Below are 14,189 nucleotides of genomic sequence, written 5' to 3' on the forward strand. Positions count from 1 at the left end.
TCATCCGCTCTGATTACAGAGAGAAGCGTGCTCTATCTAATCCTGCTTTGCCTATGTATGCGTCTCAACTGCACCTGGTCACACCTGTTTCTGTGTGTATGTGTGTGTTTGGGGGTGGGTGGGTGGGATCTCAAGGATGAAGGATGTGTGTGTGCTCATAGATATGGATAGACTGACACTGTATCTGAAAAAAAACAGCTCAGCCCTGATTAGGATTGTACACACTGCTCCCGTAAGGGAATTGTGCTGACTCGACTCCCAGGGACTTCCTGCTTCTCCATATCTAGCTAGGCAGAGGGAAGGGAACAGATAGAGATACTGGGATAGAGGGAGAGGGAGGCTGGGGGTTGGGTAGCCAGGTTGAGAAGCAGCTGTGGTTCGTTGCTGTAGACAATGATTATCCATCAGTACAGTCTGGTAGGGTCCCTCCCTCCCATGCCTGGAGCCCCCGGCCGGCCCCTCTGGGTCCCTGCTGTAGGGGGGGCAGGCTGACTGGACCGGGCCTGGAAGGCCTTACTCACACACACAAACTACACATTCAAACACACACCATTACAAACACACCCACACAATACACATTCACACATCCACATCACACACGAGTCATTTTAGGGGCAAAGGTGAAGTCACTCACACTGTGTAGTATTGCATTACAGACTATAGTGTGTGGGTATTCTATCCTGTATTTACCATTGCCAGCATTAGTGTGTGGGCACTGGTACCTATTTAAGACCAGTTTGTTTAAGTTCATATGGTGGTTTGTGACTACTTTCCCATTTTGCTCATTAAGGTTGGGCGGGTGGTAGTGTACAGTATGAATGGGCTGTTGGTGAGGAGGTGGTGGTAGAACTGGGCACCAGTGTGTTTGTCACTTCCTGCTGGTTGCTGACCTGCCCATTGGGGTTGGCTGAGTCACCAGGGGGGCACAGAGGCAGCTGTCACAGCCCAGCCAGAGGACAAGGTGAGGGGGAAGGGGTGAGAGGGGTGCGGGGTAGGCAGCTGGAATGGCTCCACAGACCTGGAGACGAGAGGGGAGGAGAGGGGAACAGGGGCATCTGTCTCTGTGTGTGTGTGTGACTTTGGACCAGAACCTGAAGACTCCCAATCTAGATGTAGCCCTGCTGCCCAGAGCACAGCATTGTGTGATTGTGGTGGAGGCTCATGGGAGGACGGGGGTCAGGAGTCAGGAGGCTGGAATCAGATCAGGGTTTTGACTAGATAGTATACAGGATAATTAATGTAGCAGGTTAGGAGAATAAGTCAAGGTTAGGAAAAGGGTTAGGGTTGGTTTAAATGCAAAAAACAACAACTTTTGACATCAATTTGACATAAGCTGTTTCTAGCCATGACCTCAGAACAGCCATTATGACATAGCATGGTGACTGCCTGGAAATACACACACTACAGGGGGGAACCACCTCATACTTACCCGAGAGAGAGAGAGAGAGAGAGAGAGAGAGAGAGAGAGAGAGAGAGAGAGAGAGAGAGAGAGAGAGAGAGAGAGAGAGAGAGAGAGAGAGAGAGAGAGAGAGAGAGAGAGAGAGAGAGAGAGAGAGAGAGAGAGAGAGAGAGAGAGAGAGAGAGAGAGAGAGAGAGAGAGAGAGAGAGAGAGAGAGAGAGAGAGAGAGAGAGAGAGAGAGAGAGAGAGAGAGAGAGAGAGAGAGAGAGAGAGAGAGAGAGAGAGAGAGAGAGAGAGAGAGAGAGAGAGAGAGAGAGAGAGAGAGAGAGAGAGAGAGAGAGAGAGAGTGGGCTCTGTCACCCACACGCGCTCATGGTCACTGTGTGAATAATATACTCGCACACCCACACACGTCCCAGACACTCATTGATGTAGCATTCTTCTGGTAATAGCATAATTAGTACTGTGTTATATCAGTTGTTTCCTAGCGTTCACACATGCATTCACTCACTCACACACACAGACAGACACTCACATTCACACAAACTAGCACTCACGAGGTGTGTGAGGACAATGGTCCTCTGTGTGCGGGCTCTCTGCCCCCTGCGGCTGGGACAGCAGCCCTGCTCTCCTTCTCTCTCAAGCTCTCTAAAGTGTTTTTATTTTACTCTGAGAGCACCCAGATCTGCTGACGAGCCTTTGGCACGTGTCTAAATGAGGAGCCCTGTGCCAGTGGCCCGGCTGCGTCACGCCCATTGCCAGCCCCTGTGCCAAGGCTCTGCTAACAACCGTGTGCACAGTCTGAAAGAGACCGGCTAGCCTCCACTCTCATCCGAGTATACTAGTGTCCTGTTGTACCCCAACATGATTGCTATTGACAAATGCAAAACAAGGCCTCAGAAATATGGACGTTCCCCCCTCCCGTTCATACTGTCCTGTTGTGTGATGTTGAGTGATTGAGCTCCAGTCCCTACATTCCTACATCTACTGTTTTTCATATCAAAGGCGTTCGCTAAGAGCATGAATGTTGTGCAACTGCTCTTATAAGCACAGAGACTCACAGAGAGACTGAGGGTGGCTGGGATGGATGGGATGGGAGGGTGGCTCAGCCTCAGGCCGGTTGTGGTTGGGCTGTAGAGGGGAGGGAGGGGAGGAGTGGCCCAGTGGAGTGGGGCTGACCTGGGATGGGGTCAGGGTCTGCCAGAGCTGGCCAGGGCTGGGACACCACACTGACCACAGGACAGTATACAGCACCACTCCTTGTGTGCTTTACTAATATAATATACTGTTGCTTAGACCACAGCAGAATGTTGGTCAAATCCATACATAACTTTGAGACTTTACAGTAGTATACTGTGTCATCCCTCCCTGTAGCTCCATGTATGGCATTTCTGTACAGCCAAAGATCCTGGTCCTGAATAGGATCTCTCTTTTGTTTTAGAGGTCAAGGGTGCTCTCCTCTCAGTCTTTTCTGCCATCTTTATTGAGGTGCTGCTCACAAATCATGGCTGTGATGGTTTTATCTCATTTCCTTTGTGGATGTGTGGACAATGGACCTCTCTGGCCAGAGCCTGTAGTCCCAACCAGTGGTTTTGTGTTTGTGTTCCCGTCTTTGTCCTCATGTCATCATGGTTTAGGACTCTTAGAGAAAGTGTTTGGTGTGTCTGGTTCAGCTGAGTCAGTTAGACTCTGCCATGGTGGCATCTTTGGACCCAGTATTGTATACCCAATCACTGCCCTGCTTAGACTTGGGTGTTTCATCAATTCAAGTTCTTTGCCACTTTTATTCACAATGTACATCTTTGGTATGCTATGTGCGTGTGTGTGTGTGTGTGTGTGTGTGTGTGTGTGTGTGTGTGTGTGTGTGTGTGTGTGTGTGTTGTGTGTGTGTGTGTGTGTGTGTGTGTGTGTGTGTGTACGTGTACGTGCCTGCGCACACATGATCATGTGTCAGTCAGTGGGAAGTGGGGGTTGACATTTATTTCTGAAGAGGAAGTTTGTGGTTAGATCGTTTCTGCACTCCCATCTACATTTTTCCCTCTCCAAGTAGCTGTGCTTTTTAAAAGCCATGCAGTTTCTTACAGATGTGTAAGTCATTTCAGCAGTGCTTGTGTAACAACTGGAGGAGTTTTTGTTCTGCCTTTAGACGCTGCTGGGTCTGGGCTGAGGGCTGAGCATACTGAGCAGACTCCAATCTGAGAGCAGAGAGGCTCCCCCATCTCGCCCCAGTGCAGCATGGGAAGGTCTGGGCTTGGCCCTCTCGTAAAAGAAGCCCCTGTTTGAGGCTAGCTAGAAATAGCCTCTAAAGAAATGCAAGAACGTGGGACTGGGCATGTATCTGACAGAAAAACCAACTTCACCAGAATCCACATCTTAAACTGCGTGTGTGTTTATGTTTTCATTTCTAATTTATTCCTGATAATTTGTTTACCTAGATAGAAATACTGCTTTCCCCAGCCGTAAAGCTGGCGCTTTGTTGACCTCAGTGTATGTCTGGCAGCGTCTAAACATCGGGCAATGGTATACACGCACACACACACACGCACACACACACATACACACACACACGCACACTTAATGTCTCTGAGATAGATAGATGAGGGGTGCACCACACTCTCCTGGGTCTCTGTAATCAGATAAATTGATAAATGATCACTTCCACATTGCTGGAGGATATGACATCTGCTTCGAGTCTGTCTCCTCTGTCCTACTCTGTAGAGAACTGTATCGTTGGAAGCAGGATGTCACACTGGGTGACACGTCTGTCTTCTACTTCCTGCTCTCTATACTGTGGGGGCGGTTGATTGGGGAGGGACGTATACAGTATAGCCTTAACAGACACATGCCGTCTGAGTGTGGAAGTGTATTACTACATTCTCTAGTCTGAAGGCTCCATTATGACTACTCTGGCCGTGTTTTGGCTAGTCCGCCCCACCCCTCCCTCTCCTCTCAGACATGCTGCCTTGAGTGTGAGTTAATTTATCTCATTAAGTCTGCATATCTACCATGTCTCTCAGCACCTCTCAGTGTATACATCTAAGCACCAGAGACAGACATGTTCAGACCTCTCTGTCTCAGCTTTGTCTTATTTTCTGTGTGTCTGAGCTTGTTACTCGTATAGGGCTTTGTGTGCAGAGAATGTGCCCATGTTGTTTGCTCATGAGCACATTCATTTGTGCTCTTTGTGTGCAGAGAATGTGCCCATGTTGTTTGCTCATGAGCACATTCATTTGTGCTTCTTATCTGTAGTGCTCTTGTGCAGCTTTATTATTACAGTCAGGGCAGTATTGACTATTAACACATACCGTACATAACGACCTGAACACTTATACAAAGCATTTTATTCACTTAGCCGCACTTATTCAAAGCATTTTTCAAAGACTGAGACGGAGAGGAGCATATGCATCTAAATGGGTGTCCGGTCCCTCTGGGCATTTATGAGCAAATAATGTCTCAAAGAAGATCAGGATTGTTTTGACTCTAGGAATCAACAGCTTCCCATGAATTGAATCCCAGTATTAACCCCCACCCCATCGCTCTCTCGCTGTCTCTCTCTCTCTTGCGCTCTCTCTCTCTCTGTCTGTCTGTCTCTCTCTCTCTCTCTCTCTCTCTCTCTCTCTCTCTCTCTCTCTCTCTCTCTCTCTCTCTCTCTCTCTCTCACTCACTCACAGTCTCTCTCTCTCTCTCTCTCACTCACACACACACACACACACACACACACACACACACACACACACACACACACACACACACACACACACACACACACACACACACACACACACACACACACACACACACACACACACACACACACTCCCCCACCCGTCTTCACAACACACTGATCCTCTGTGTCTTAACCCCTAAACCAGTCCCACCCTGCAGGCATCTACCCCCGCCCTCTGAGCAGGCAGCAAGCAGCCACCACCTCCCTCCAAACTTGTTGCACCACATATCTCTGTCTGTCTCTATTTTACTGTAAAAAATAATTGAAGCTATTTTTCTTTCTCTTTTCCATTTCTCCATCCTCACCCCTGTCTCTCCTCTCTGTCTACGGCCATTATGTCTATGATAAAGTAGATGAACTAGGTAGATGAACTATGTAACCTTACCCAACCGATAAACCACTATGTTACCTCCAGCCTCCCTCCTCCCTGTGTGTCACTCTGTGCACTCAGACTAAATTCTCTCTCCAGGACACCAGTGACCACTCAACAGGCCATAAATCACTCCAACACCACCTCAGCTCAACTCCACTCAATCTGCCTCCCTCCTCATCACTTTCCTCTCTCTCTAAACTGCATGGTCTGGCTCCACTCAAGCCCAATAGGGTTAGTGTGAAGCAGTAGGTCAGAGTTGCAGAGTTCAATTCACACACATCAAGTCACTGATAATATACTGTATGTATACAGTATATATAGTTATAACAGATGTCCTCTGATATCACTTAGACCTTCCTCTTAAACCCAGTGCCCTGTTTGTTGTGAGAGTGGATTGTTGAGCAGCTCCACTGTAAAGAGAATATACACTGCATGGCCAAAAGTATGTGGACACCTGACTGTTGGTCCCCCTTTGCTGCTATAACAGCCTCTACTCTTCTGGGAAGGGTTTCCACTAGATGTTGGAACATTGCTGCGGGGACTTGCTTCGATTCAGCCACAAGAGCATTAGTAAAGGTCAGGCACTGATGTTGGGCGGTTAGGCCTGGCTCGCAGTCGGCATTCCAATTAATCCCAAAGGTGTTCGATGGGGTTGAGGTCGGGGCTCTGTGTAGGCCAGTCAAGTTCTTCCATGCCTATCTTGACAAACCATTTCTATATGGACCTCGCTTTGTGCACGGGGCCATTGTCATGCTGAAACAGGAAAGGCCCTTTCCCAAACTGTTGCCACAAAGTTGGAAGCACAGAATCATCTAGAATGTCAATGTATGCTGTAGCGTTAAGATCCCTTCACTGGAACTAAGGGGCCTAGCCCGAACCATGAAAAACAGCCCCAGACCATTATTCCTTCTCCACCAAACTTTACAGTTGGCACTATGCATTGGGGCAGGTAGCGTTCTCCTGGCATCCGCCAAACCCAGATTAATCCGTCGGACTGCCAGATGGTGAAGCGTGATTCATCACTCCAGAGAACACCTTTCCACTGCTTTAGAGTCCAATGGCAGCGAGCTTTACACCACTCCAGCCGACGCTTTGCAGTGCGCATGGTGATCTTAGGCTTGTGTGCGGCTTCTCAGCCATGAAAACACATTTCATGAAGATCCCGACTAACAGTTCTTGGGCTGACGTTGCTTCCAGAGGCAGTTTGGAACTCGGCAGTGAGTGTTGCAACCGAGGACAGACGATTTTTACACTACGCGCTTCAGCACTCGTGGGTCCCATTCTGTGAGCTTGTGTGGCCTACCACTTCACGGCTGAGCCGTTGTTGCACCTAGACGTTTACACTTCACAATAACAGCACTTACAGTTGACCGAGGCAGCTCTAACAGGGCAGAAATGTTACAAACTGACTTGACGGTGCCATGCTGAAAGTCACTGAGCTCTTCAGTACGGGCCATTCTACTGCCAATGTTTGTCTATGGAGATTGCATGGCTGTGTGCTCGTTTTTATACACTTTTGGCCATGTAGTGTATGCCTGTATGTATACATAGTATATACTGTATTACCTCCTCAAAATAACTTTGGGGAATGGGGGCGTTTTGAGTGGAGCTGCTTTTCTCATATGTCTGCATTGTTGGCATCCCCCCAATAAAAACTGTGTGTTTAGCCTGATAGAGTCATGAATTTTCCTTCTGGAAGGACCTGAGACAGACTGTTTAAATGTGTTATTGATGGCTAAAAGGCCTGTATTGGTTGGGGGAAGCTCTGTTTAAGTTGGCCGGTGGAGGGCAAAAAAGGTGGAGAGGTCCAAAATGATAAAAATACACTGTATGTATGCAGACATTCATCTTCTGTTTATTTTAAACTCACTGCCCCATGGTATATGGATTCTCAGAACCACTTATGGTGCACATTTAAGTCCTTGGAAATTTTATATCACACATAACCATGTGCCTGTGCTGTGGTGCAGTTTTCACATTCATTTTTCTCCATGCATTTCTGTGTTATACTTGTAGCCTATGTGTCTTTGTCAAACACTGTCTTGTAGTGTGCTGTAGTGTAGTGTAGATTAGTGTAGTGTAGTGTAGAGTAGTGTAGTGTGTATTAGGTGCAGCTTGTGTACTAGATCTATTCAGTTGATAGTTAAAAGATTGAACATTGCCTCTGACAAATTAAAGTACCACCCTGTGTAAATGGATTCAGTGTTTTCAGAGCAGGTTGGAATGGGCTTATTTTTCCCTATATCCCTGGTGTAAAGTGGAAAATTTGAATAATTTGTGTAATGGAACCCCAGTAAAGAGCCTGATGTGTGAGGTGTGGACCTGATAGAGAGATGAGGGAGTACAGATGGAGAGATGGTGATGAGGGAAGAGAGTAAGTTGCCAGCGAGGAAGAATTACCGTTTGGATGGAGAGTCGGGGTTGATGTCGGAGTGGTGCGATGACAGAGAGTTGGAAGAATAAAAGGGGAGAGAGGACAGAGGATATGGTTCTAGGTGCTAGACTCACCTGACACTGTGAACGTGGCTAACCTGTGAAATCAATAAGTGGTTTGTGTTTATGGCTAGGATTGGTGTTTGGGTTTCAGAGTGATTACGTTTGCATGTGTGTGTGAGTATGTCTGAAAGAGTTTATACGTGTTTATAGCCAAAGCCACCTCCCCTCTCTTCCTCCTGCCCTATACTCCCAGCTACAGAAATAAACATCACCCACAGACTGACAGACTGCACGCTTTTGTCTGGGACTGAATTCTAGAGTCTCAGGTATGTGATATTTCTATGGTCCTGAACCAAACAGACAGCCATATACTATACCCCATTACAGTGGGTTTTGACCAGAAGTGGCACCTCTTCTTGACAACACTCTGCTTGCAATTTGCATAAAGTAGAGCAGAGCTCAACTTTTTCTACCGCTAGCAGGTTTCTCACCGCTCACCTTCCCACAATCCCCTGCACATTTCTCTGCATGCCCTCATTGAAAATGAAGGGGGGTGGGACTTCTCCTGACGAATTCATTGTTGGTGAAAACCCTACGTTACTCTTTCCCATTCTCTGGTAAGGAGTCCTATACATATACACCCCCTCTCCCTAATCCCTCTCTCTCCCTATTTCGTTCTCTCCCTCTTTCTCTCTCTCCCTCTCTCAGTCACTCTCTCTCTCCCCCTCTCTCCGTCTCTCTCTCTCTCTCCCTCTCTCTCTCTATCTCTCTTTTCTCTCTTCCTCCTTCTCATATGGATATTCACATGCGTGTAGCACAAGGGCATTAATGGATACGCACACACTAAATTGTATAAACAAAGTCAGGATTTACTGATCTGTCATAGGAGAGCCTTTGTTTTTGTATCTCTCCATCCTACAGCAGCCTTTATAAATAAACAGCAACATGGCAGGAAGCAAACCTCTCAGTTAGCTAGGCTGTGCCTTGGCTGGGCCCGAGATGAGACAGGAAGAGAGAGAAAGTGGAAATGTTAGTGTATGTTTGGGGGAGGCAAACCACTGTCTCTCCTTTTTTGCCTTCCAATCCCCATCCCTCTAACCACTCCACTGGGCCTTAGACGGAGTGGGAGAGGACAGACACATACATGTGTCTCTGATAGTGAACTGCGTGACCCTGTATTTGAGAAAACCTTACTACTTTTATCTGAGTGGTTGAAAGTGAGCCACAACGACTGTTGTTGAGTAATGTATCAAGGTCTGTGCATTCATTCTGAAGTGTTTTCCTCAATGTTTGAGCCAGAGCTTTGTTGTGTCTGTGTGGTCTGTCTGCAGGTGTACCTGAAGGCCCCTATGATCCTGAATGGAGTGTGTGTGATCTGGAAGGGCTGGATAGACCTGCAGCGCCTCGATGGGATGGGCTGTTTGGAGTTCGATGAGGAGAGAGCACAGGTACTGTATTATAACATTACATTACACCCGCTGGTCCCCAAGCACCACCAACACAAAACACACAACTAGATAGAACAATTGCATACAGTATATACACATATTTACATCTCTAGACAAACTACTTTTGAGTTGCTTAACTAAAACTAAACTAAGCAGGTTGTGCCCCTACCCCTACATATACAGTGGCTTGCGAAAGTATTCACCCCCCTTGGCATTTTTCCTATTTTGTTGCCTTACAACCTGGAATTAAAATAGATTTTTGGGGGGGGTTGTATCATTTGATTTACACAACATGCCTACCACTTTGAAGATGCAAAATATGTTTTTTTGTGAAACAAACAAGAAATAAGACAAAAAAAACAGAACCTGAGCGTGCATAACTATTCACCCCCCCCCCCCCAAAGTCAAAACTTTGTAGAGCCACCTTTTGCAGCAATTACAGCTGCAAGTCTCTTGGGGTATGTCTCTATAAGCTTGGCACATCTAGCCACTGGGATTTATGCCCATTCTTCAAGGCAAAACTGCTCCAGCTCCTTCAAGTTGGATGGGTTCCGCTGGTGTACAGCAATCTTTAAGTCATACCACAGATTCTCAATTGGATTGAGGTCTGGGCTTTGACTAGGCCATTCCAATACATTTAAATGTTTCCCCTTAAACCACTCAAGTGTTGCTTTAGCAGTATGCTTAGGGTCATTGTCCTGCTGGAAGGTGAACCTTCATCCCAGTCTCAAATCTGTGGAAGACTGAAACAGGTTTCCCTCCAGAATTTCCCTGTATTTAGCGCCATCCATCATTCCTTCAATTCTGACCAGTTTCCCAGTCCCTGCCGATGAAAAACATCCCCACAGCATGATGCTGCCACCACCATGCTTCACTGTGGGGATGGTGTTCTCGGGGTGAGGAGAGGTGTTGGGTTTGCGCCAGACATAGCGTTTTCCTTGATGGACAAAAAGCTAAATGTTAGTCTCATCTGACCAGAGTAGTGTTTGGGAGTCTCCCACATGCCTTTTGGCGAACACCAAACGTGTTTTGCTTATTTTTTTCTTTAAGCAATGGCTTTTTTCTGGCCGCTCTTAAAGTGGTCCTATGGACAGATACTCCAATCTCCGCTGTGGAGCTTTGCAGCTCCTTCAGGGTTATCTTTGGTATTTTTGTTGCCTCTCTGATTAATGCCCTCCTTGCCTGGTCCGTGAGTTTTGGTGGGCGGCCCTCTCTTGGCAGGTTTGTTGTGGTGCCATATTCTTTCCATTTTTTATTATGGATTTAATGGTGCTCCGTGGGATGTTCAAAGTTTTGGATATTTTTTTATAACCCAACCCTGATCTGTACTTCTCCACAACTTTGTCCCTGACCTGTTTGGAGAGCTCCTTGGTCTTCATGGTGCCGCTTGCTTGGTGGTGCCCCTTGCTTAGTGGTGTTGCAGACTCTGGGGCCTTTCAGAACACTTTCAGAACAGGTGTATATATACGGAGATCATGTGACACTTAGATTGCACACAGGTGGACTTTATTTAACTAATTATGTGACTTCTGAAGGTAATTGGTTGCACCAGATCTTATTTAGGGGCTTCATAGCAAAGGGGGTGAATACATATGCACGCACACCTTTTCCGTTATTTATTTTTTTGACTTTTTTGAAACAAGTAATTTTTTTTATTTCACTTCACCAATTTGGACTATTTTGTGTATGTCCATTACATGAAATACAAATAGAAATCCATTTAATTACAGGTTGTAATGCAACAAAATAGGAAAAATGCCAAGGGGGATGAATACTTTTGCAAGGCACTGTACAAACAAAACACCCACTCACCAGTCCAAACAAACTGTGTGTCTCAGTGTGTCTCTCCCACTCTGTGTGTGTTCAGCATGAGGATGCCCTTGCGCAGGCAGCCTTTGAGGAGTCACGTAGGAGGACCCGGGACTTCGAGGACAGAGACCGCTCGCACCGAGAGGAACTGGAGGTGAGATGGGCTGGACAGGCTGACGGGCTAAGGATGGGGTGGTGGTGTCCCCCCTAGTCACATGATTAGTGCTAACAATAAGAAGTGTTGTTGGAATATGATGATTGGTTGTGTCCCCTATGTGTCTGTTACCATGAGAACTCGTATTGTGTGAATAACCCATTTAGTTTTTGATATTTACCATTAACACAAACATGAACTCATTGTGTGTTTGTCTGAGAGGTTGTGTGTGTGTGTTTTGTATTTTATCTTAAAGCATTTTTATGGTATGTAGGTTTAGTGCATGAAGAGTTTATTCATGATTAGAACACACAGATCCTAAATGCAACCCCTCTAAGATAAAAACCAAATTGTGTTTTTTTAGGACCCTGTGGCATCAAAAATCTGGGACTGATGGCATTCAAGGACCAGGGTCTGTCTTCTTTGCTTTTCAATGTCACTCTGTCATGCACTAAACCGTGTGTGTGATATATGTGTGTTGTTTGTGTGCATAGTGAGGTTTTTGTGAATCAACACGAGAGCATGTGCATGTATGTGAACAATTTGAAGTATCTGAGTCTGCCTGTTTTAGTGCCTGCATGTGCAGATAGAGAGAATGAGTGAGTGACAGAGAGAGAGAAAGAAAGTTACATATGAACTGTATCTGTTGAGTTAACACACTGTAATGAATGCTTAGCGATAATGTGGGTTCCTTCCCTCTCATCCCCCATAAACTGTCTCAGGGTCAGTCATATGAATATGCTTTATGGACTTTTTAATGCATTTTATGATAGTGGGACGTGTGCAAGTCAGGACATCCTACCAGGGTATAAGCTGGAAGACTGGAAGACAGACCCCCCACACACACTTTCCCCCAGTGCCTAATGTAGAACAGACCTCCACACACACACCACCCACCCTCCCCTGCTGCCGGAGGAGTCCCTGCAAGGCCTGATGGGACATATCTGCCACAGCTTGGCAGCACATGATGAGGGAGGGAGGGAGGGAGATCTGAAGCAGGGCTTTCATGTTCACATCAAGTATTTCCTACCTCAGAAACATACAGTGGCTTGCGAACGTACACGTCCTGGTAATCCGTCTGGACCTGCGGCCTTGTGAATGTTGACCTGCTTAAAAGTCTTACTCACATCGGCTACGGAGAGCATGATCAGCTGATGCTCTCATGCATGCTTCAGTGTTGCTTGCCTCGAAGCGAGCATAGAAGTGATTTAGCTCATCTGGTAGGCTTGTGTCACTGGGCAGCTCGTGGCTGTGCTTCCCTTTGTAGTCTGTAATAGTTTGCAAGCCCTGGCACATCCGATGAACGTCGGAGCTGGTGTAGTACGATTCAATCTTAGTCCTGTTTTGACTCTTTGCCTGTTTGATGGTTCGTCGGAGGGCATAGCGGGATTTCTTATAAGAGTCCGGGTTAGAGTCCTGCTCCTTGAAGCGGCAGCTCTACCCTTTAGCTCAGTGCGGATGTTGCCTGTAATCCATGGCTTCTGGTTGGGGTATGTACGTACGGTCACTGTGGGGACGACGTCATCGATGCACTTATTGATGAAGAAAGTGACTGATGTGGTGTACTCCTCAATGCTATCTGAAGAATCCCGGAACATATTCCAGTCTGTGCTAGCAAAACAGTCCTGGAGCTTAGCATCTGCGTCATCTGACCACTTCCTTATTAACCAAGTCACTGGTGCCTCCTGCTTTAGCTTTTGCTTATAAGCAGGAATCAGGAGGATAGAATTATGGTCAGATTTGGCAAATGGAGGGCAAGGGAGAGCTTTGTACGTGTCTCTGTGTGTGGAGTAAAGGTGGTCTAGAGTTTTTTTTCCTCTGGTTGCAAATTTAACATGCTGGTAGAAATGAGGTAGAACGGATGTAAGTTTCCCTGCATTAAAGTCCCCTTTTGCACGGCACTATACCTTCCAGCTCCCTCAGGAAGAATCGTCTCTTTTCTTCTGAAAATCTATAAGGCAATGCTCTTTATGGAGATATGATGTATTGGTCAAATTATTAATTATTAATTATTATTATTTTCTTTACTGACATCGAGCCAGGAGGCGATATAGTGTGTGGAAGGTGTATGACATATACTGTATTCTAACGGAACACTTTCCATGTGTTTCATTCTCAAATACTCACGGTGGTGGAAACTTGAAACCCCTAATCATTTTCATCACATTTAAATTGGTTTTTATCCATCCAAGTTACAGTATGTTGAAATAGCAGAAAGTCATCTCATAAACTGCTGTGATCCAGAATTTTCTGATTGGACTGTAGCATTTAGCGATTTCTCTAATTAGTGAATCCCATTGCTCTGGTGTCCTCTCAGGGAGGGAGAAAGATGATATTGTTGGTTTTATTTTAGATTAAGAATTGCATTTGGACATCAGGACCCTGTTTTTATGTGATATGGGCTCCTGGCTCTTGAGTACATTCAGCCGTTGCATTTCTGTGGTCTGAATTTATACTCAGTCAACCATAACTCAAGGCCAACAGCACAATGACTGTCTGCCATCAGTGGTAGCTGGGAGGCCTCTTAAGGGTTTAGAAACCAGAAGTCACAGCTCTTCTCTAGCAGGGAGGTCAGTGTCAGCTCTTTAGTATGTCTAAGTACAGCATATAAGGTTAATTCCTCTGCTGTGTGGCCTGTACGTGTTTTGGTCATGAATTAATATGTATAATGAATATTGTCCAGGTTTGATGTTTTTCGTGTGTGTGTGTGTGTGTGTGTGTGTGTGTGTGTGTGTGTGTGTGTGTGTGTGTGTGTGTGTGTGTGTGTGTGTGTGTGTGTGTGTGTGTGTGTGTGTGTGTGTGTGCTCGGGCGTGTGTGCTCATGTGTGTAAGAGCGATTCAGG

The 14,189-nt window shown here is 46.3% G+C and overlaps 1 protein-coding gene across 2 annotated transcripts in view; it reads left to right on the forward strand.

Annotated features, from left to right (window-relative positions):
* The window catches only part of LOC311134421 (core-binding factor subunit beta), a 33,250-nt gene that overhangs the window by 15,877 nt on the left and 3,184 nt on the right, over positions 1–14,189 (forward strand). For both annotated transcript variants that reach the window (XM_084168100.1, XM_084168099.1), the window contains 2 exons: positions 9,267–9,383; positions 11,251–11,346. In XM_084168100.1, the coding sequence (XP_084024226.1) occupies positions 9,267–9,383; positions 11,251–11,346 (213 nt within the window). The remainder of the gene's footprint in view (positions 1–9,266; positions 9,384–11,250; positions 11,347–14,189) is intronic.

The sequence above is a fragment of the Coregonus lavaretus genome (genome assembly GCF_964263955.1).
Source record: "Coregonus lavaretus genome assembly, chromosome: 9".
Lineage (NCBI taxonomy): Eukaryota > Metazoa > Chordata > Actinopteri > Salmoniformes > Salmonidae > Coregonus > Coregonus lavaretus.